Source organism: Cetorhinus maximus, chromosome 11, assembly GCF_964194155.1.
Source record: "Cetorhinus maximus chromosome 11, sCetMax3.hap1.1, whole genome shotgun sequence".
Classification (NCBI taxonomy): Eukaryota; Metazoa; Chordata; class Chondrichthyes; order Lamniformes; family Cetorhinidae; genus Cetorhinus; species Cetorhinus maximus.
Genome location: NC_135889.1, coordinates 111,942,398 through 111,966,205, shown reverse-complemented (window position 1 = coordinate 111,966,205; position 23,808 = coordinate 111,942,398). Strand labels below are relative to the sequence as shown.

Sequence of the window (23,808 nt, the reverse complement as noted above, 5' to 3'; positions counted from 1 at the left end):
CAGCAGGTCAGGCAGCATCTGTGGAGAAAAAAAAGAGTTAACGTTTCAGGCTGATGACCCTTTCGTCGGCTTGAAATGTTAACTCTTTCTCTACGCAGATACTACCTGACCTGCTGAGCATAACTAGCATGTTTTGTTTTTATTTCTGGGATGAGGAGTTTGTCTTATAAGGAAAGGTTGGGCAGGTTGGGCCTGTACTCATTGGGGTTTAGAAGAATGGTAGGTGACCTTACTGAAACATAAGAATCTGAGGGGGCTTCACAGGGTAGATGCTGAGAGGATGGTTCCCCTCATGGGGGAGTCGAGAACTAGGGGGTCTCCTATTTAGGATGGAGATGAGGAGGAATTTCTTCTCTCAGAGGGTTGTTAATCTCTGGAGTTCTCTACCCCAGAGAGCAGTGGAGGCTGATCCATTGAAAAGATTCAAAGCTGAGATTGTCAATCAAAAATTTGTCCATCAAGCCAAGGGTTATGGGGGACAGGAAGAAGAGTGGATTGAAGGCCACAATCAGATTAACCATGACCTTATTGAATGGCAAAGCAGGCTCAAGGAGCCTGCTCCTATCTCTTATGATCATAAGTTCTTGTGTTGAATGGCAAGTTATGGCCACACAAATCAAGTTTCCTCGATCTTTTGCGCAGGCTTAAAAAATATTGCACAGAAAGATAACCCCGCCCACAAAACTGGACATGTCCCCAGATCAAATACACCACAATGGCCAGTTTCTACTATTTGCATCCATTTCAGACCTTTGAAGGAGACTTTAAATCAAGGTTTTTTTTTTCCTTTGGGCACTATTGGTATTTATTAAAAGCTTTAAACATAAAAAGTAATTTACCGGGAAACTGACTACAGTCCACAAATGAAACTAGTAAATGGCTCTGAATTTTTTCAAGTCGTTATCAGTTATTTAAAATGGGTTAGTAAAACGCGATGCAATAAGCATGTATTTCAATTGTGTATTTTTGTGACAAAACCATTTTCAGCTGCACTAATAAAATTGCACCAGGTTATCACTTTTAAATATATCAAGAAATAATTTTAATTGGGCCAAGGGAAAAAATTGAAGTATCACATTTGAAATATTGACCCATTGCAATGGCTCATGGAGGATTTGTGATTGTGTCAATAAGTTTGAGCGGTAATTTGAACCATAATTTCACGTTGAAGAACCAACACAATTTTGAATGCAATTCATTGATTGTCAATTGCATCCAAAGTGGAAACTCAATCCCCAGGAGATCATTTTGGCTTCAGACAATTCAAAGTGACTTTCCTAGTATGAAAAGATGATTACATCTGCCAGGTTGTACAATTTCAATAGCAACAGAATGAGGAGCTGGAGATGTGTGTGCTGCTGTACCTCCAATACTGGACCTCCAATACTGGCTTCTTGTGTATCCCCTTGGTGACCCATACCTTCAACTGTTTAGGCCCTTAGCTTTGGAATTCCCTCCTGAAACATCACTGCTTCTCCCTCTGCTCTTTTAGGACGTTCCTTAAAACTTCCCTTTTTGTTCAGGCTTTTGGTCACTTGTCCTAATATCTCCTCCTCTGGTTTGGTGGCAAATTTTGTTTGATGTTCACTTGTGTGAAGCAAGCCACTGAGAGCTGGTCTCACCTGAAATACTCAAAGTACAGAGGAACGGAGGAAACTCACAGGACTCTTCTGCCTAATCTGAAACCAGGGCACTGTGCCCCAAGATTACAAGCATACTCCATAACTCATCTCTACAAACGGAAAGGGAGCAAGTCCATTTGTGACAATAATTGTAAAATATCACTTCTTTCAACAGCAAAAAAAAAATCTTGCAAGCTAAGGTTTTTCTTAATTGGATTGTCACTCACCTCACTGACTCCATGGGGCAGAGTTTTTCTGTCGGCGAGCTGGGGGCGGGGCCCGCTCGCCAACAGGGGATGACATTGGGGGAACCCCTGACATCATCCCGCCCCATTTAAATATTCAGGAAGGCGGGGGCACAGCGAGATCAGCTGTCCACCCGCCGACCTGTCGATGGCCAATTGAGGCCATTGACAGGGTAGTTAAATCAATTAAAGGCCCTGCCCATCCAACCTTAAGGTTGGCGGGCAGGCCAGGAGCCCCAGCGGGCTTCTGAAAAAGCATGAAACCTCATCCACTGGCGGGATGAGGTTTCACATCGGTTTTAAAAAAGTTTAATAAAGTTTTTGTGATATTTATTAACATGTCCCATCTCGTGTGACATTGTCACATGAGGGGGACATGTTAATAATTTTTTTATTTTTCTGTTTTTAAAGTTTCAAACATTGTCAGCGATCTCCCTGAGGCAGAACTTAGTCTCAGGGAGATGTGCTCTCTTTCGTGCGCATGCGTGAAAGAGCACACTCTGACAGTTGGGGAATCCCTCCCCCCCCGGCACAGGAAGCGCATAGCGCTTCCCATTGGGTGGCCCGCCGAGTGGGCTTTAATTGGCCTGCCCACTTAAAATGGCAGCGGGGCTCATTTTGGTGGCGGCGATCGGCTGCCTACCCACCGCCAAGCCAGTGGGGCCCGCTCGCCCATCAAGGGCAAAATTCTGCCCCATATGTCCATAATCTCAATGTGGCTCCCATTCTAGAGAGGGAACAGCCAACATATTCTTTGCAGCTCATCAAATTCAGAAAGAGTCCCATGAACAGTATAAGGACCTCAATTTGGTGATCGTTGACCTGACCAATTTTGACACAGTAAAGCAGGAGGGATTTATGGAAGGTTCTGTATAAATATGGCTGCCCTGAAAGATGATCAGTGTCAGTTGCTCATTTCATGATGGCATAATGGCCAGGTGGTATGTCATTGGATATCTTTCCTGTCACGAACAGGATGAAGCAAGGCTGTGTATTGGCTTCAGCTCTGTTCACTACATATTTCTCGGTGATGCTTCAGTGCGCACTCAAAAACCTTGACACAGGAGTACATATTCAATTCAGGACAGACAGCAACCTCTTCAACTTGCAAAGGCTCAAGGCTTGCACAAAGGTTACTGTACAGCCACTGGGTGAACTCTTGTTCATCGACAACTGTGCTCTCATAGCACATACTCCGGAGGACATTTAGCTGCTTGTTGATCACTTTGCCCTAACCTCAGAACACTTTGGCCTGACAATAAGTCTGAAGAAGACAGAGATCTTGTATCAACCCACCCCTGGCCACATACTCCAAGAGCCCACAGTCACTATAAACAACACAGCCCTCTGCTCAGTCCAGAAGGTTTGCTATCTTGGGAGTATCCTCTCCAGTAACACTACGCTGGATGACAAAATCAATCATCACTTGGCAAAAGCCAGCTCAGCAGTTGGCAGACTCACTCAGATTTTGGAAAGATCATGGAGCTTGTCTCAGTACAAAGATCAAAATTTACCGGGCAGTCATTCTTACATCACTTCTTTATGGTTGCGAGACTTAGACAACATACCGGCATCACCTAAAGCAACTAGAAGCATTTCATCAATGCTGTCTGAGAACTATTTGCAACATCAGGTGGCAAGACAGAATTCCCAACAACATGATCCTTGCAAAGTGCTGTATACCTGGCATCGAGAGCATGCTCATCGGAGCTCAGCTCCGCTGGGTAGGTCACATAGTTCGCATGTGGGATTCCTGTACACTAAATGCAGTGCACTACAGCCGGCTGAGCACAGGAACCCACACCACAGGACATCCCAGATAATCTGAAAGCCAACCTCAGAGCTTAAATCAATCTGGATCCCAATACATTAGGAAATACAGCTCTGGGCAGCCACCAATGGAAAAGTCCCTATCATCAAGCAATTTCAACATTTGAGGAGAACAGTCAAGTGCCTTCAGGACAAATAATCAAAGTCAATGCTTCCATCCATCCCTCCAACACTGGCTTCATATGCAGCATTTGCAATCAGTTATGGCCTAACGTCACACATGAGACAACATCAACCTAGGCTGTAAACCATTTTATTTTGCTGAGCACTCATCCATTGAAGCCAAGGGAGAATCCATCATTATCATTGAAGTTCCTTTACTACATTAAAGACATTAGATAAAAGCAAATTGTTGTTTTTGCACATGTGACAAGAATTAATGTATTCTAGTAACTAAGCTGTGAACAATTAAAATATTGAAGTTCTATTGAAGTTATACATGAATGCTACAGCTTTAAAAATCTCTTAGCACATTGGGACTCTGTGACAAGCTTTAAAGTGAAATGATCGCTGTGTTTGCTAATAGCTTTATGTGTATGCAACAGGAATTTTTTTAGGAGTTCATTCATCTTGTTCCTTGTACTCATCATTTTCCTGACATACTCCATGTATGCATACTGCCTTCATCCAAGACTACTCTGTGAAATAGCGGGGAGCAGTGAAGTAGTATTGGTAACTAATTTGATTTCTCAAGAATTTGATTTGGACAAGATTCAAATTACAACAGTATTTCTTTCTGCTATTTTCATTAAACTTAATGAAGTACAAGGGTGATGAATGGAACAATTAGCATCAGGACTTTAATAAGCTCCTCTACGCCAATATATATTTCCCTCACCAACTATCCCTGTCCATCTCTCAGTGATATTAACAGTGACTGGTGATGGTTATGGACAGTCCGCTCTGTCAACTAATGTTCTTTAGAATCGGACACAATTGAACTAAATTAGCCTCATATGTAATTTGCACAGGTTGCAGAATGAGCAGACAATCCGAGGTAAAAGAATGATAATTTAACCCTCTACCCAACATCGCTCCTAAACTTGAAAAAAAGACTTTGTATTTATATAGCTCCTTTCATGACCACCAGATGTCTCAAAGTACTTAATCACCAATGAAGTGCTGTTGAAATGTAGTCACTGCTGCAAAGTAGGAAATTCAGAAAGCAATTTGTGCACAGCAAGCTCCCACAAACAACAACATGGTAATGATTAGACCTGTTACGTGATGTTGAATGAAGAATAAATATCGGCCAAGACACTGGGGATAACTTCACCAACCACCACCCACCCATTCCCTCAGTAATACACTGGTGTGGAACTTGAACCAAGGATGTGCTGCATTAGAGGCAAGAGTGTTACCAACTGAGCCACAGCTGACACTAACTTGTCCGCATTTAATAAGTTATTTCTCGGTGCTTTTCCTGGATGATATGGACTCAGTAAAACTGTATTGACTGGTAAAGAATAGCTAATCTCAGTGAGCCCTGACTGTAGACCTCACTTTACATCCTTTCATTACGTACTGGATCTCTTGAGTAATGCCAACCCGTGGTGGCAACTCATAGACCATCCAGGGCCACATACCTTCATTCAGCCCTAGGTGTAGAAATTCAGCTGCAAGGGACATTCTGTGCCTGAGATGTCCTTAACGTTGGGCATCTAGCCTCATTTCAGTTGAATTGATGTGCTGCTCAAACCTTCTGGCCAATTGTGGCTAAAGACCTAGTCTCTGCTAACATTGTAGGGAGAGGAAATTGGGAGGGGATCATCAGTACTTTGAGCTACATTGGGAACAGGTAATTTTGAAAGAGGTGGGCGTGGAGCTGGGTGTCCAGCTTTGTAAGAGGTAATTATATTCCTTGTTTTTCACATAGCTTCAAAAATGCTCAAATAATGAAATGCTGATACCAAGAATAAATGATCACCTGTTGCAACGTTACTTACAAAACTTAAGAGTCACAATAAAATCATGCTTTTACAGCTGAAGTCTTCCTTGCATTTTTATTTTAAAGAGCAGGTGAATTCGGATCAGTGCATTTCCCATAATTTGTTCAAAGAATGCAGCATTGACTCCTTTGAAAGTGCCATGTTTCAGTGTCCCAGATTTTCCATTCCTTTCCCCCACTTTTATTCGTGGATATCCCCAGGCTATTGCTGATTAATTAGATGCCAAATCAAGGGCAGTTACATGGAGTGGAGTTGCACTCACTGGAGAGCTAAACACAATGACCAGAAATCAATTCACTGATGACCCTTAACCCTGCGAGTATGCCATCATCTTCTCTCCCCTATGGATTGAACTCAAACCGGTCTCTCCGGAAATACAGGCAAATGTTGAAGGGTCATGAGGACTCGAAACGTCAACTGTGCTCTTCTCCGCCGATGCTGCCAGACCTGCTGAGTTTTTCCAGGTATTTCTGTTTTTGTTTTTGTTTTGGATTTCCAGCATCCGCAGTTCTTTGCTTTTATCTCAAATGTAAACAGTGCCTCAGCCAAGTCCCAAAAAAGCCCTGCTCATTTTTTATGGGCACCTTGAGTCCTTTCGTTCCAAATCACTTGACTATTTTTCATGCATATTAGCTTTCGAGCTGCAATTCCTTGCAACACATACAGATCCAAGAAGAATATTTAAAAGAAAATGTCATTGGGTATAATAATATTCTGAGCTAATTTGGGGAATTTTCCTTTGGGCTGATAATCTTAGTCAAGCATAAATACTTTGAGAAATTAAATGTTTACCATTTTGTTAGAAGGAGATCTTGTTGCGGTAATGATATAAAACTGCCCTAGAGATTCTTAAACAAAGAAAATTTATACTTAAAATAAACAATAATACTTGCTTTAATCCTTGAGATCGATATCAGATAAACGCTGATTCAGCACAGATTTGCTTCTTTTGGCCTGGAAGCATCTGCAGAGAGAGAAACAGAGGCCGGAATTTTCCACCCCCGTTGGCGCGGGTGTCATGGTGGGCACGAGCGGACAATTGGCAGGTCTTTACCTGGGTCCAATGGTGACCCAACAACCGGTTTTAAAGTGGCTCAGGCAGCCCCTTGAAGGCTGCCATGGAAGAACGTCTCTTCTGTCTCTCGAAACCTAACGTGATGGAGCTGAGCGCGGCTGGAGACGCCAGGCAGGTCGGGAGGGCACTCGGCCCCCTGCTTTTCAGATAAATACCTCGGGGTCCTCCTGCTAGGAGGGACGCCCTTGTGCCCCAGAGGAGGAGGCCACCGCACCTCACAAAGAGGGCATGGGAGGAGGTTGCAGTGCTGGTCAGCAGCCATGACATGGTGTGGCGGACATGGGTGCAGTGCCGGAGGCACTTCAGTGACCTGCTGCACTCAGGAAGGGTGAGTACCATGTTGGCATGGGTCAGTGTGCAGAAGTGTGAAGGTGTGGCTGTCCCCCCTCCACGGGCCTCAGGGTCTGAGTGCCAACTGTCAATGATACCAGAGCTGGCCAAGGTGGTGAGCCCTGACTGCTTGGACTGAGTGCCTTGTGACTTGATGTGCCCTGTGAGGTGGTCCTCAACTGGGACTGGCCAGGCTGCAAGGGTGCTGCTGGTACAGAGTGGGCTAATCAATGCTCTTCTGTCCTTTCAGGAGAAGACGAGCCATAACTGATCAGAGAGGTCACGGACAGGCGGAGACCCGCCCAACCTGCTGCTCCTCTCCAGATTCAGGCAGGACGCCCTAGGGGCAGACATGTAACCGGCCGTGGAGAGGCGGGGGTGCCAGACGAAGGTAAGAGTGCAGAGCATAGAGGTGAGAGTTTCAGATTTTGCAACCATTCTAGTGTAGTCTCTTCACTGATGGGAGCCCCAAACCTGGAGTCCGCATTGATCATGGAAAGACAAGGGCACCATGATGCAGATCTCCATTATCTCACCAGGGTGCCTGGTATGCGCAGTGACCGAGTGATGACTTTAACTAATGACAGGTCCTTGGTTCGCCCTTGGATTTTCCAGCACGCACTTTCTCTCTGGACCCCGAAGGGCCACCCGTAATGCCAGAGGACCACTGGGCTTCATTTGCACCTGTGTCACACCCACTCTCTGAACCAGGCACCAGCGCAGATACCAGCACCTCCGTGGACATTAGAATGGCGGCTAGAATGTCGGTGCACATTGGTGAGGGCACTTCTTGAGGTGCAGGCGGAGACAGAGAGTACCCAGAACGTCGGCAGTCGGAGGACTGCTGGGAACCAGGATGATGCTGAGTCAAAGGCAGATGATGAACCTCTTGAGTCATCCATCAGGTGGCAGATGCTGGAAGTCCAGTGGGATGTGCAGGAGGACCTGGCGGAGATCCATGAGGGTCTGCTTGTCATGGTCTCCGTTGTGGAGGAGTCCATGTGGAACATGAGCACTGCGTTGACCCTCATGGCCGAGCGCACTGCCTCCTCCATTGAGAGAGTGGCAACTCTCATGGAGAGGCTGCTCCAGGAACAGAATTAGGGGTTCCTGGGGTTGCGCTCAGACCTGCAAGCCCTCACACAGGCACTGACCTCAGGTGGTCAGTGCCAGTGTGGCAGATGGATGAAACACCCAGTATCCCAGTTAGGTGCCCATCCATCAATGGTGAGCAAGGAGGTCCAGATCGACCTCACATTGACTCACGAGCTGCTTGTCATCTCTGTAGGCTCCTCTCAGGGTGCTCTGGATGATGGCAGCAGCTCCTCCGCCCCTCCGCCAGTAACTGTGGCATCTGATGAGGCTGCGATGACTAGGGAGATGCCAGCCGTGGCACTGGCCATTCCCCTCCAGGCAGAGCCGGTACAGGCTCCACTCGCCAGAGGATGACCACCAAGGTCATCAAGGCCAACAAGACACCAGGGTCAGCAGGCTGCCTCCTATGCCGGTGCCAACGATGGGAGCGGGCACCAAGATGTAGCACTTGGAAACATAAGTTTAAGGCACCATGGGCACAAGAGGGACAGTACACGGGTGATTTTCTATTCATTTATGTTTGGTTTATATGTCTGTTGGTGTGGACACCAACACCAGCAATGGTAATGTCATTATGCAATCAATGTGACAATAACATTAAATTTGCTTTTGTTCTGATGGCCTGAGTATGCTTCATCTTTTTCTTTCTGGTGCAGGGTACACAGTATGTAATGCTGGAGGCAAATGGCTCAATACTTTATTGCACAGGCATTGAGTGGAATTCGGGTTCAAATGAAAGGGTAATTTCAGACATCTGGGATGGAGGCTGCAGCCCTGGCATGAGACTGAAGCTGATCTTTGTTACCTAGTTGAAGGAGCGTTGGATCAAGGCATCCCTGGTGTCCCTGCCTCCCTGGAGATTGGCAAGATCTGCTTCCATGCCCTCAGCATTCTCCTCACAATGACCCTCTTCTGACTCATCACTGGATTCATCATTTGTGGCCTGTGGAGATGCGTCAAGATCCTCTTCCTCCAGTGGGTTCCACCTTTGCCAAAGCCAGATTGTGGAGAGTGCAGCAGGCGACCACGATCAGTGACACCCGCTCTGGGGGTGATTGTAGTGCTCCCCCTGAACGGTCCAGGCATCGGAAGCGCAACTTGAGAAGACCAATGGTCCTGTTAACCACCGCCCTTGTGGAGGCATGGCTCCTATTGTAAAGCTGCTCAGCCTCTGTTCTTGGGTGGCAGAGAGGCGCCTTTTCAATGGATAGCCCTTGTCACCCAGCAGCCATCCATCCAATCGGGCTGGAGCACTGAAGAGCCTTGACACCTGGGAGTGCCTGAGGATGTAAGCATCATGGGAGCTGCCAGGTACCTTGCACAGATTTGCAGAATCTGCATCTTGTGATCACACACTATCTGCCCTTCCTGTTCATGAAGGTACCCAGCAGACCCACTGGCGCCTTGATGCCACATGTGTGCAGTCGATTACACCCTGGATGCGGGGGAAGCCAGCAATCGCTGCAAAGCCTCTGGCTCATTCAGCCTGGTTGGCCTCATCCATATGGTAAAGAATAAATGCCAGTGCCCGCCTGAACAGAGCTTCTGTCACCAGCTTAACGTAACTGTGGGCAGCTGATTGGGAAACTCCACACAGATCCCCCACTGACCCCTGGAAAGAGCAGGGAGGCATAGAAGCTGAGGGCCACTGTGACCTTCAGCACCACTGTTATGGCGTGTCCACACACACAGTCGGAGCTGATCTCAGGCCCAATCCCCTGACAAATGGAGGTCACCGTCTCCCTTGAGAGGCGGAGCCTCCTTCAGCATTGCACCTCAGATATATTGCGGTAAATGCATCACCGCCTGTAAACCCTGGCAGCAAGATAATGGTGTCTTCTGTGGTCTCTTCCACCTTGGACTTCCTGCTGGCTCTGCGCCACTTGTACCTGTGCCTCTCCTCCCACAGGTCCCTCTCCTGGAAGCTGTATTGGGACACCTGGCCCCCTCTCCCTTCTACCCCTCCCTTCCTCCTCAGAGGAGGTGCCACCAGCGGAGACCACAATCCCCATTCCCAGGGTAAAGGAAGGCTGTCTGATACCTGGAAAGGTCTGCACGGTCTGAATCCTCCAGGGGCCTGGCAGACAGCAATGAGTCCCGAAATGAAACTTGGAAATGCTAAGAATGAAGCCCCGAACAGAGATGAAGCTGCCAAGTACCAGTAAGCAACCAGCAGCAAGCTATCTCCAAAACTCCTCACAACTCACACTGGCAATGCTGTGGACCCTTTTTACCCCATCCTTGGATGAGGTTTAAGCAAATTGTCAGCTGCCCGCCTGCCCATTTTGACGAGCGGGAAATCGCACGGGCAACATAAAATCTAGCTTAATTGCTTTTTTAAACGCCTTAACTGGCCTCGTAGTTGATGGTGGGCGTGGCTCAGACTCCTGCACGCGGCCGCTGATTGAAATATCGCAGGAGTGCGCAATGATGTCAGGACGCTGTCCCGGCCTCATCACGTGCTATTTTATGCCCGAGCGGGTCAGGCACGTGCCCATTTGCTCAGTGAAAAATTCTGCCCATAGCTACAGAACTTCCTGTTTAAGTCTGGCAAGACAGTCCGTTGAAGTGGGGTCGAATATCATGCACTTTTTTTTTCAGATTATTACGTGGAGATAAGATCTATAGATCAATCAGTCTATGTATATCTGATCATTACTACAGTTCTGTCCTTTCACTTTACCATGGAATAAAATAGCTTATGATTTGAACGAAATTATCTCTCATCTACTGTTAACTCGACCTTGAAGACATACATTTGAAACGCATGAGCATATAGCCCAATTCACAGGGAAAAACAGCTATCATCTCCCTGGGTTATGCTATTTTATGTGTTGGTATGGAGCAGCGTGAGTCATTCCACAGAAAGGGGAGGTGCTCAGATTGCTTAAGGGAGTGACTGCAAAATCCAAAACAGCCTGTGCAGCAGCTCTATTCTTATTAACCATGTGGGACTTTGCAAATTGGTTGCTACAGGCGCCTGCCTAACCGTACTGACAGCAATTCAAACATAACTCATTGGTTGTGTCATGTTTTGGGACATTTTGAGGATATAATAAACTGCTATGTGAAGATGAATTATTTCTTTCCATGTAATGCTATGCAAAGGCCACCATCCCTTATTCAATCTTTGCCTTGAAAAGTGCAGCGTTAACTATAAGAAAGAGAAAGCACCTTTCGCAGTGTCACAAAATGCTTTACATTCAATGAAGTACTTTTGAAATGTAGCCACTGTTGTCATGTGTGAAGCACAGAAGAAAATTTGCACAGAGCAATGACCAGATAATCTGTTTTAGTGCTGTTGATTGACAGATAAATGTTGGCCAGGACACCAGGGATAACTCTCCTGTTCTTCATTGAAATATTGATGTGGAATCTTTTATGTCCGCCTGTGAGGGAAGGCTTGGCTTCAGTTTCGTGTCTCATTTGAAAGACTACATCTTCAACAGTACAGCACTCTCTCAGCACTGCGCTGGACTGCTAGCTTTGATTTTTATTCTGAAGTCCTGAAGTAGGACTTGACAATTCTGACTCAGAGAAGAGAGTGCTACCAACTGAGCCTAGCTGATACCTACCAGCTGAACAATTATGAGCACAAGCTGACAGAGGACACCTCAGGATTACCCTAGGATAACTTCACATGATAGTGGAAGCAAAACAAACAAGAGTGTCTACAAATTATCCAGTTGGTCCAACCATCAGAGAGAGAGAGAGAGAGAGAGGGAAACGCATACACAGACACAGATGTACGCGCATGCACACAAACACTGTTTCAGGCTGTTAACAATTCCTCTCTGTGGGAAGCCTTTTATTTTGCATTTCCCTATTTGAGCCCAGAGTCCAATCCTCCATAGCTATCACTGCAAATAAACAGTCCAAATGCCAGGCGGAAGCAGAGGGGGAAAATAGTTGGAAGCAGGATTTTTTCCAAAATGCATCATATTCTGATCAACTAACAATGGTGGCCTTTATTTGCACTTTAGTGCGTAATTCAGAATTAGTGGGCTATTACAGGGGGTGCAAACAGCTTGCCCCACCTCTGTGCCCTTGCCCCCTTACCAAGACAAAGTAGGCATGGAGCCGACCACTCTACGCCCGTCCCCACACACCACCCCCCCCGCAGCGATCAAGCGCTGTGGGAGGGCTATACAAGAGCCGAATACAACGTCTGCCCCTTGCTGGGGAGGAAGCTCTACCCTTGGGAGCTGCTGGTCAATCCGATTGGTCGACAGATCCATCAGTCCCTGCAAAACCAGGACTGTATTAATGGAAGCTGCTGGGACTGCAGCAGGGAACAAGAAGAAGGAGCAATAGATCCCTGGAAACATGTAAGTCTGGGATCTTGGTTGGGGAGGGTTTGAGCAGGTTGGGGGAAGTGTGGGGGGAGTGGTGGTGGTACCTTGAAGACTGCAGGCGGGTAGGAGGAAAGGCGAGGGGTTTTATCTTAGCACCCCACCGATCCGCAAACGGAAGTTAGAATTCCCCCCTTCCTTTCCGCCCTTTGAAGAACTTATTTTCAAAATATTGGGCTGCCCACTCCCGCCCAGCTGCCCACGCTAAACGTTTTATGATTTGGGCAGCACATTATCAGGGTCAATTGGCTCGATAACTAGTCCAAATAACCCTTGATTACTTATTTGAATATGGCGTGCGGGTTGTTGATTTCGGTGCCCACCCACCCCCATGTTATGGGGGTGAGCTCGGGGGGGAGCTCAGGGGTGGGTGGGAGGTGGTGGGTTGGGCACCCGTCCTATTTTACCCATCCCCCCCCCCACTTGTCCCCCCCCACTGACCTGCTGAAAACATGCTCGACGGGGGCACATAGAAAGCAGCCCAGCATTGGGCACACAGTCATACTCTTCACTTGATCTACCTTTCATCAGAGGCACACCAGCAAAGGTGATCATCTACGAAAGCCTAAGTCACAGTGAATGGAGGCAAAAGGCTTGTTTTAAAAATTTTAATTTTGCTGAGCTTTTTCTAGACTTAGTAATTAGCTGGACTTATAGGCAACAAGCCCACAGACCTATCACAATCAGTTCTTTGCTGTTTTTCTAACAGATACAGCAGCCCATTTGCAGCACTTGGAAAAGGTGTCAAAAACCCGTCACCTCCATTTCCAAAGGACAAACGTGTGAAACAAAGCAATCTTGTTCGAGAAGATTTCCACGCAATGCATTATTGGTTATCAATGATCAAGTTCTACAATTGGCCTTTGACTTACATATTGAGTTGGTGCCTGACTGTGGTGCCAATTTTGGATTATTTCTATCCGCGTAACTGCTTTGAACTATAACAGAGTCTCTACTCAGTATATCAGGAGGTACGGTTACCTGTCCACAATACCGCACAAGTCTATTTGCAGGTCACTGAAGTTTCCCTGTAAGCCCTGTTGCACCAGAATGAGATCTGCTGGCTGATTGTCTATGAAGATGAGTCGCATGCAGCCATGAAAAGCACCATAGGGATTGGAACATCCAGCGTTTCTGACAGTTTCAGGGCAGCCTTAGGAGCACAACACATGCATAAAAATTAGTTCAGAATATCATAAGCAAAGACAAAGCTCTGTATGTGACAGTAGTCATGCATCAAAAGCCATGGAATGAGTAATTATTTACATTTGCACTTGGCAACAAAAACAATCAAGAAACTATCTTCGGTAGGTTCATTTATCGTCATGAGTCCAATATAAGCAAGAGATAATGATATTCCATATAATGTTTTGACAATTTCTATTAAAGCCTGTCGCTAAGACATTTAATGGAAAAAGTAAAAGAACAATAACCAGCATACATTATAAAGTTGCTGAGCAACCAGTTGCATAAAGAAAATCATTTAAAACACTTTCCCAGAACAAACCACAATTGGAGCAATACATCTGGTTATCAGGTTCCTTACAGCAGACACATTAAGGACAGTCTTCGTTGTGTCAATGCTGGTGTTGCTTTCTTTTTATTTAACACATTCTAAGTGTTTTATTTTCAGATTCAGCACACTAATGAGGACACTTCTTAGACTACAAGTTCCGAAGCTGTGGAGGATTCATACTTCTCATTGCTTGGAATTGCTCTTGGGGAATAATGATGGCAAGCAGTCTTTGTTGCTCATGCTTTATTTGGTTGTCCCACATTGTATACATATTTCATGCCGTTCCATTAGAAATTCTGAACCATGGTGGGGGTTTGGGGAATTTTACAGCCCCCCGCCAGCATATTTGAAGGCTATGGGGGTCACTTAAATAAAATGGGTGGCCAGCACACCATCTTCCTGCCCATCCTCAAGCTGTGCCCCATATTATGGTGCCCAGTAAGGCACCAAGCCACCCTTAGATCTAATAAGGCTCTTAACTGGCCAGTTGGGCCTCATTCCACCTTCACCACAATAATACATGCAGCTGGGCAGCTGGAGATAGTGGTACAAAGGAATCTAGTCCACCAGGTTTGCTACCTTGGGCAAAAGGCATGAAGGAAGGTGGATGGGGGCATGTACCTCCTTTACGGGTTCCTCTGTGCCCATCAGAGGCACCCCCCTCCACCAAATGATGGTACCCTTCATTTGTGCATCCCCCGGACTCTAGAACATGACCCCCAACCCCTCTCCCCACTCTTTGCTAGGGTCCTCAATCCTTATCCCACTAAAACCCCCAGACTTATTTAAGTCCGGTGTTCATGTTCTCTTCTTCTTGGGACTTCTTGTAATTCCAGCAGTGGCCACTACTTGCTTCTAGCGCTGCTGGGACTACAAGTTCTGCCGGCCAATCTGATTGGCTGCCAGCTCTCGAGGGCAGGACTTCCTGTGTCTGAGAGGCAGAAGTCCCACTCTCAGTCTATTAATACTGGCCCCAGTGTATTATCACTGCACTGCAGTCCATTTAAAGTTGGCGGGCACGAGACCAACTTTTCTACTAGGGCGGGGTTTCGAGGGGAACAATATGCCTCCCCTTCCATAAGGTTCACCCCAATGTCTCAACTAACAGTGACTTAAAAGCTTCCCCTAGTGGCTGAATCAGTTGATAAAGGAAGCAATACTGTCTTTTTTGTTGCATTTTACAGTAATAATTTTGCGAAGTTGAAGAATGGTGGTGAGGAAATCCATGGAAATGTCCATGAATGGTCTCGCCCATCTTCAAGGCCACAGATTTAAGTATAGGGTTTAGAGACTAACTAAAAGGGAGGGAGCAACACAGCATGGTCAATTTAAGGGTCCAACCTCCTGCTCTGAATAGCATCGGAAACATACCTAATGTTATTTCGGTTCGTATGCTGGAGAGGAATCTCTAGAGTCAGGCTAGGACAGGAATAGAGTGCAGTACATGTGTTAATAAGGGGTGAAATGCTTGTCAGAAGACCCATTCAGGAACCTGGTTTGTCCTGAGCAGAGCAGGCATCGAGTTCTGAAGGCCAGCAATGATATGCAAATGTCTTGACTAATCCTTCATCAATCTTTTTCTTTGGACAAAAAGGAACGTACGAACATGGAGCAGGAGTAGGCTATTCAGCCTCTCAAGCCTGCTCCACTATTCAATAAGATCATGGCTGACCTGATTGTAACCTCCTGCCTACCCCGATAACCTGCCACCCCCTTGGTAATCAACAAACTATCTAGCTCTGCCTTAAAAATATTCAAAGACTTTGTCAATTGAGGAAGAGAGCTCCAAAGATTGTCAACCCTCTGAGAGAAAAAAATTCTCCTCATCTCTACTTTAAACAAGCAACCCCTTATTTTTAAATGGTGACCCCTAGTTCGAGATTCTCCCACAAGAGGGAACATCCTTTCCACGTTCACTCTGTCAAGGCCCCTCAGGATCTTAATGGTTTCGATCAAGTCACCCCTTACTCTTCTAAACTCCAGTGGATACAAGCCTAACCCATCCAACCTTTCCTCATAAGACAACCCATCCATTTCCCGGTATGGGTCTGGTAAGCCTTCTTTGAACTGCTTCTAATGCTTTTACATCTTGCCTTAAATAAGGAGACCAGTACTGTACATAGTACTCCAGATGTGGCCTCACCCGTACCCTTGACAGAGGATCTGATCTATTGTCTTTCAAAAGACTTATATAATGTGCGGGCTGGGTTGTCAGCAGGGCAAGGGAGGCAGAGCGGAAACTGAGGGGTCCTCCCACTACCAACCCCAATGTTTCTGCATGTCCATTATTAAGCAAATTATGTATCTTTCATGTGAATACTGAATGAAGAAATGAGGCCAAGAATTGAATAAACCTTAAGAGAGGCTAGAGATTATTAGAATAAAGCAAACCAAAAATACTGTGGAGGCTCTCTCCCAAGAGCCTGCATTTTAAAATTTTTTATGAGAGATTATTACGTCCTACTCCACCACCCCAACACACAAAAAGCAGATATGTGAAAGAGACCAGAGAGGAAATAGTTAAAGCTGGGTTAGTTATATTCTTAGATTTAAAAAAAAAACTGGATAAATATACAGTTAGGAAATAGGACAGAAGGGATAAGTGTTGACAGAAATATTCTCAGGAATGTGACGGGTTTTGTGCTGTTGGGACAAAGGGAGGTGTCACTGTATCAAAATGCAGGCTAGATTTGAATACTGGGATCCACAGAATTATAGAATTATAGAATCTTACAGCACACAAGGGGGGCCATTCTGCCCATTGTGCCTGTGCTGGCTCTGTGAAAGAGCTATCCAATTTAGCTGCATGCCCCAGCTTTTTCCCCATAACCCCGTAAATTAGCTCTCTTCAAACATATGTCCAAATGCCTTTTAAAAGGTAATATGAAATATGATTCAATCACCCTTTCTGGCAGTGCATTTCAGATCCTAACAATCCTCTGTGTAAAAATTCTGCTGACTTATTGAATACATAAATGATGGAAGATAGGAATTGGATTAGTCCTGGGGTTTAAGAAGAGTCTTTTGAAAACTTTCCCTTAGGTTATTAAGTAAATGGGTAAGATAGCCTGTAGAAAGAGTAGAGCCTTTGCTGAAGTGATTTGATAAAATTCACTTATACATGGTCTCAGTTGGATGTTGCTGATTCGTACGGTTATAAAACAGTAATATATTAAATGAAACGGCTAATAAGCATAAATGATAGATGTGGAGCAAGGGATCTGTCTTACCTCCGAAATAATAACTGTTTCCTGAATGAATCTGTACAATTGAATGAACAGTCGAGGCAGCATCATTGTCCAGTGTGATGCTGACATGATTCCTCCTTGCATTGAAATGAATGGAATGCCATTGCCCATCATTCAGCTCCGTACCTGCAAAATGTAAATCAGATCATCATAAAATCAAACACACTCTTGTTAGCAGCATGTTGGCATAAGCATGATAAATGGGGGCACTGCATCTTGCACTGAACTTATTCAGTTGTGTCATCACCATTTGTGATACATGAATTCATGTTAAGGCATCAGCATCTTTAACATTTTCAGTAAAACAGATGATCAGCAATGTATTTCTGAGAGGTTTACAGTCATGAATTGATGTTGAGCTGATGTATGTAGAAGCCATCTGTTGTTTAACCTAAAGTGCACTTGGAAACTTAAACTGTGTTATTTTAAAAATTGTTTGTGGTCTCCTTCCTATGGTGCTATTTTAGTAAAAAAGGCATGAATGGATAAACTGAAAATATTTCTGTGTGCTATTTTACCAAAGGCAATAACCGATCTAAAAATATCAAAATTCCTGGAGCGGATGTGCACTTTCTACATGTGTGTAGCAATAAGAACTCAGTGCATGTTGTTAAAATGGAGAGTGAACTATATCTGTGTGCTCTAAACCAATTCATCCACCACGTACCATGCCTGCCCCCTACCCCTCCCCCACCCTGACTCCATTCCATCCTCTAACCTTTCTTTGCTTGAACTGGTCTTGGTCTGAAAATTCAGTCAAGTGTTGAGTCATTGATATTGGTAGACACCAGTTCCAGCTGCAATTAAAGTGCTGGGGTCCAAATCTCAAAGTGACAGCTTATCAAGCATGAGGGGGAGCCACTGGCTAAAGACAGGTAGCAATTACAAACTTATTTAATGTCGCTGCCAAAATGGCAGACCCAAACCTGAACAATCATTAATTATTATTCAACTTCTTTTTTTCCTGGGACCCACACGTGGCCCAGAAAATCATCTATATCTGCTTGCAGATGTAGGCACCTTTAAACCTATTGAAAGTGTATGAGGCAGGATCCTCAGGTAAGAACATGATAATAGAAGTAAGCTTTTCAACCCCTCCAGCCAATTCCACTACACAAGTATGACTGCTCTGTACCTCAGCTCCGTTTATCCCTGCCTTGATTCATAGTCCTGAGATACCCTTACCCATTGATCTCAATCATGAAAATTTCAATTGACTCAGCATTACTTTGAGCATTACTGAGGGAGAGAATTCTGAGTCTTTTTCTACCCTCTGTGAAAAAGTTTCCTGACTTCACTCCTGAATGGTCCAGCTCTAATTTTAAGATGTCTGCTCAAATATTTTTTCATGGGCAGATTGAGCACACACTCACTTTGATTGGAATGTGCCTTTGGAGAACTGAAGGGGTGGAAACCCAATGGATCAGAGTTCCCTTGAATTTCAGAACCTCCATTGACCTGCCACCCAAATTCTGTCCTTCAAAGAAGAGGGCCTGAAATCCCGAGACTTTGGTCTAAGTACTGGATAGTACATTGGGTTGGAATACCAGACGACACATCCCTCTGGTTCAGATCCAACCCAAGGTAATGGCATGAATTTCTATCTCTCCCTATCTTCACAAACTGAGTTTGATCAATCCTAAATCACCCACAGTTCTACAGTAATTAACACTGAATGTACATTCTTGCTCAGGGAGACCACAGATATGATGGATGGTTAGTGTGGAACTGGACTAGTGTGGTAGGGTTTGCTGTCCTAAGGTTGGATCTAAAGCACAGTGCTGGAGCAGAGCAAATAGATCTTTATTCCACACTAAAATCATGCTCCCTTTCCTCTGAGTTCACTTTCCTCCTATCCTTCCCTCATCGCTCCCTCCAATAAACTCTGCAACATATATTCCTGGCTTACCATCACACGTGACCTTGTTACCCCATTGTGTCAATAAGAGGTAAGACTTCCTCTGCTCAATTCTTTGTATGCTCTCCACCCACATTCCCTTTCCTCCCCTAAACCTACTTCCTCCTGTGTCTGCCCAGAAAAAATCTCTCCCAATCCATTTAAAACAGCATTTTCCAAATCCCAACCATCCAGCCTTTGATCTTCCATTCACCATGACATTTTCACAGCTACCAACCTACTCAACCATGCCCTCACTAAACACCTTTGATGCCCTAGTCTCCATAAAGACCATTACTTTCTCTCAGCCCAGCTATTGTCTTCCAGTACAGCCCTCACCTCTGCTCCCTTAAGTTCAAAGGATGCACATGTATAGATATGGAGGACAGTTGGTTTAGCCATTCACTACCAGATCTTGCTGGATCGCATAAAGAACTATTGGGTCCTGCTCTCATCTGCCAAAATTGCTCACTATTTCAGGATCATCCCAGAATGCTAACCATCTTGTTAACCCCTTTCCCCTGTCTTACCTCCAACATAAAATGTCAGGAGCTCATAGTCTTCACTTTGATTGAGACCAATCGATCAGCTCACCCTGCGCCAAGTTTCCTCTATGGTTGGCTCCGCTCCAGCCCTGGACTTGCATATTTCTCTAGTTTTTCTCCTATCACTCCTCATGCCCTCTCTGAGTTCATCTTGTCCTACTCTCCTGACCTTATTTCCACTAAACTGCTGACCACCCAACTTACCTTTCTGACTCCTATATGAGCTGATCATTGCTAACGGTTATCTCTCCTCAGATCCCCCTCTCCTCCAAAACCACCATCATCATCCATCTCCATAAATAACCAAGCCTCGACCCATCCGCCCTTTGCAAACCATCGGCCCATCTCCAAACTCCTTGAACATGTTAATGCCTCCCAAATCCATGTCCACCTTACCTAGGACTTTATGTTTGCATCCGTCCAATCAGGTTTCCACACCTGCAGTGTTGAGAAATGGCTCTTATCAAAGTAGCAAGTGACATCTTATGCGACTGCATCAAAGGTAAACTACCCCTCTTACTTCTCAACCTGTCTGCAGCCATCAACACATCTGACCACACTATCGTGTTCCAATGCTTCTTCACTGTTATTCAGCTGGGTGATACTATACCCATTTCTGGTTCCATTCTTGTCCATTCAGTCATAATGAGAGAATTGCTTGCAATGGTTTCTCGTCCCACGCGAGCACCGTAATCTCACCGTTATCTTTGGCCCCGGCCTATTCCTTAGCCACATGCTGTCGCTTGGTACCATCCCCCAATCATCAGTTTCCACATGTACATCAACAACACCAACCCCTACAACATTATGGCCAGGATTTTATGGCCCCTCCCACCTGGCAGGACATTATGGTCCCGTCGAACTGAATGGAGATTTAAATGGCTTGCCGCATCTGCCGCTGGGGAGGCATGCCGTGGCGGGGCCATAAAATCCTGGCCTATACCTTTCAACCCCTCAACTTCCTCTAAACTGCTACTCTTCTTATTTAATATCCAATACAGGATGGGATTCCTCTGAGTAAATACAGGGAAAACTAAAGCCATTATTTTCTGTGCTATCACAAATTCTGTTCCCTAGCCACCCTTCCATCCCTCACTCTGGTAACTGTCTGATGCTGAACCAGAACGTTTGCAATCTTGATGTCATATTTGACACTGCAATGAACACATCAAATCACCAAGGCTGTCAATTTCCACCTCTGTAATTTCACCGACTCTGCCCCACCTCAGCTCAGTCGGCTGCTGAAACGCTCATGCAAGCCTTTTGTTAAATTTAGTCTTGACTATTCTAATGCGCTCCTGTCTGGCCTCCAACTTTCCACCCTTCACAAACTTGAAGTCCCTTAAAACTCTGCCGCCCGTGTCCTAACTCAGACCAAGTCCCCTTCACCCATTACCCCTGCGCTCAACTCTCCGTTAAGCATTGTCTAGATTTTAAAAAGCTCATCCTTGATTTCAAATCCCTCCGTGGCTTCACTCCATATTCCTAGTTGCCAAAGCCCTAAGCTCTGAAATTCCCTCCCTAAACTTCTCCACTTCTCTGTCTCTCTTTCCCCTTTAATTAAGATGCTTCATTTGGCTATTTTCCCTATTATCGCCTGATGTGGCTTGCTGTCAAATTCGGTTTGAATACGCACCTCTGATGTGTCTTGGGATATTTTAGTACAACCAGGGTACTATATAAATGCCAGTTGTTATTGTTGTTGCTTTTGTCACAGGGATATTGGCGCTTGATCAATGTTTTTGAATTTAAGTAAAATCCCAATGGATTGTCCTGACATGGTAAAATGTACGTGCTGGAATGTGACTGGGCTGACATTTGTGAATTTTTATGATGTCTAGTCCTGAATTTTGTGCTCGTTGGGCGTGCGTGATCGGCAGGCCTGAAAGCGATCGCGGTGTCCGCTTCCACCTGCGAACGTCAGAACGATGCCATTTCACTCTGGCCAATTAAGGGCGGGCCAGCATGAAACGCGCCCGGACATTGGGGCAGTGCTGCCGGCAGGGCGCGGGAGCCTGGTGGGCGCCAGGTCGAATGGTGACCTGGAGGAGGATAAAAAATGACCCCAGGAAGCTCCCTGAAGTCCGCCAGGAGTTGGAGAGGAGCTTAACAGAGCTGTCGATGAGAGACTGGAAAATTTTGCGTAAGTGATGGCCTCAGCACCTGGAGGGCACAGCAGGCAGGATGCCAATGCTGGTGGGCACTCTGCCCCACGATTCTCAGACAACTGCCTGTGCGCTCTCATGGAGACAGTGAGTGCCCAGCATGAAATACTCATGCTGTGGGATGGCAAGAGGAGGCCACTCCACCAGACAAAGAAGGCCTGGACAGAGGTGGCTGCCTAGGTGAGCGGACATGATGTGGTGCACTGCGCATGAATTCAATGCTGAAAACAGTTCAATGATCTTCTGTGCTCTGCAAGGGTGAGTGCTAACTTGGCGTCGAACTGTGTATAGATGCCTTGGAAGGTGGCCGTAAGGTGTGGCACTCAGGGGTGTAAGATGCATCGTGCCAAATGGCACATATCCCTGTGCCATCCAAGGGAGGGAGATGTTGCAGCTCACCTTGCGTGTGTATAGAAGGGTGAGGAGTGCCAATCTGACGGGCACCTCAAACCTTAAGGTTGGCGGGCAGGCCAGGAGCCCTGGCGCGAACCAAAAAAAGCATGAAACCTCATCCACGGGCGGGATGAGATTTCATGTAGGGTTTTTAAAATTTTAATGAAGTTTTTTTGGAAATTATGAACATGTACCAACTCATGTGACATTGTCACATGAGGGAACATGTTAGGGAAATTTTATTTTTCAATTTTGAACTTTTTTAACATTTACAGCTGATCTCCCTGAGGCTGCACATAGCCTCAGGGAGATGAGTGTGCTCTTTTGCGTGCATGCGCAAAAGAGCACAATCCCGATTTTAGGCTTCCCCACACTGCCCGCACAGGGAGCGCATAGCGCTTCTGTGTGGATATCACGCTGAGCGGGCCTTAATTGGCCTGCCCACGTAAAATGGCGCCGCGCCTCCGGTCGGGGGCGCCTATCAGAAGCATGCCCGTACGCGCCCGCCTATCAACTTCCCCCCCAACGGGGGGAAAATTCAGCCCATGGTGGTGACATTTTGAAATGACATATTCTGTTTCTCCCTCACAACCCACAGCTGACCCTGAGGATCTCCCCCCCTTGACATCTGAGGAGGAACCACTGAATGATGCACTCGCATCACATCCTTGCTCTGCACCAAGCACCAGTGCAGATACAGGCACTTCGGTGAGCTTTTGCCCGTTTGCTCTGTTTGGGATTCACTGTGATTAGGGCACATCACACTCGCACGAGGAGCTGGTGGGGGGCAGAGAGTGCCCAGGGTGCCAGTCGTCGGAGGACTGCTGGGGACCTAGACCATGCTGATCCTGAGGTAGATGATGAGCCTCTGGAGTCGTCCATCAGGCAGCAGGTGCTGGAAGATCTGGAGATGATCCCTGAGGGTCTGCATGCCATGGTGTCTGTCATGGAGGAGTCCATGCGGAGCTTGAACACTGCGTTGACCATGAGTACCGAGCGCCCAACCTCCTCCATGGAGAGAGTGGCGACTCTCATGGAGAGGCAGCTCCAGGATCAGGGCTTCCTGGGGCTGGACTCGGATCTGCAAGCCCACACACCGGCTGTGACCTTAGGAGGCCACTACCAGTGTGAGAGATGGATGAGGCACCTAGTCTCTCTGCTAGGTGCCCATTCCATCAATGGTGTGCAGGGAGGTCCAGGCATTCCTCTCGCTGGCAGACCAGCTACCTGTCGTCTCTGTGGGCTCCTCGCACAGCACTCCGGACGAGGGCAACAGCTCCTCCGCCTGTCTGCTCGTGACCGTGGCATTTTCTGAGGCCGTGATGACTGAGGAGCACCCAGCCATGTCGCTGGTCACGCCCGCCCAAGCAAAGACTGCTCAGGCCCCGCTGGCCAGAGGACGACCACCAAGGTTATCAGGGCTGACACAACAGCAGAGTCGGCAATCTGCCTCCAATGCCAGCGAGGGTGGGGGGCGTGAGGGGGAGGGGTGGGGGGCAGCACCAAGACATAACACTCACAAGCACAAGTCTAAGGCACCGTGAGC

General features: G+C 46.3%; 1 protein-coding gene across 1 annotated transcript in view; it reads right to left on the bottom strand.

The window, feature by feature from the left end:
* The window catches only part of LOC144686219 (contactin-associated protein-like 5), a 738,881-nt gene that overhangs the window by 376,909 nt on the left and 338,164 nt on the right, over positions 1–23,808 (bottom strand). Inside the window, exons 10-11 of the mRNA XM_078551310.1 lie at positions 17,245–17,388; positions 13,480–13,651 (exon numbers count right to left, since the gene is read on the bottom strand). Coding sequence (XP_078407436.1) covers positions 13,480–13,651; positions 17,245–17,388 — 316 coding nt within the window. The remainder of the gene's footprint in view (positions 1–13,479; positions 13,652–17,244; positions 17,389–23,808) is intronic.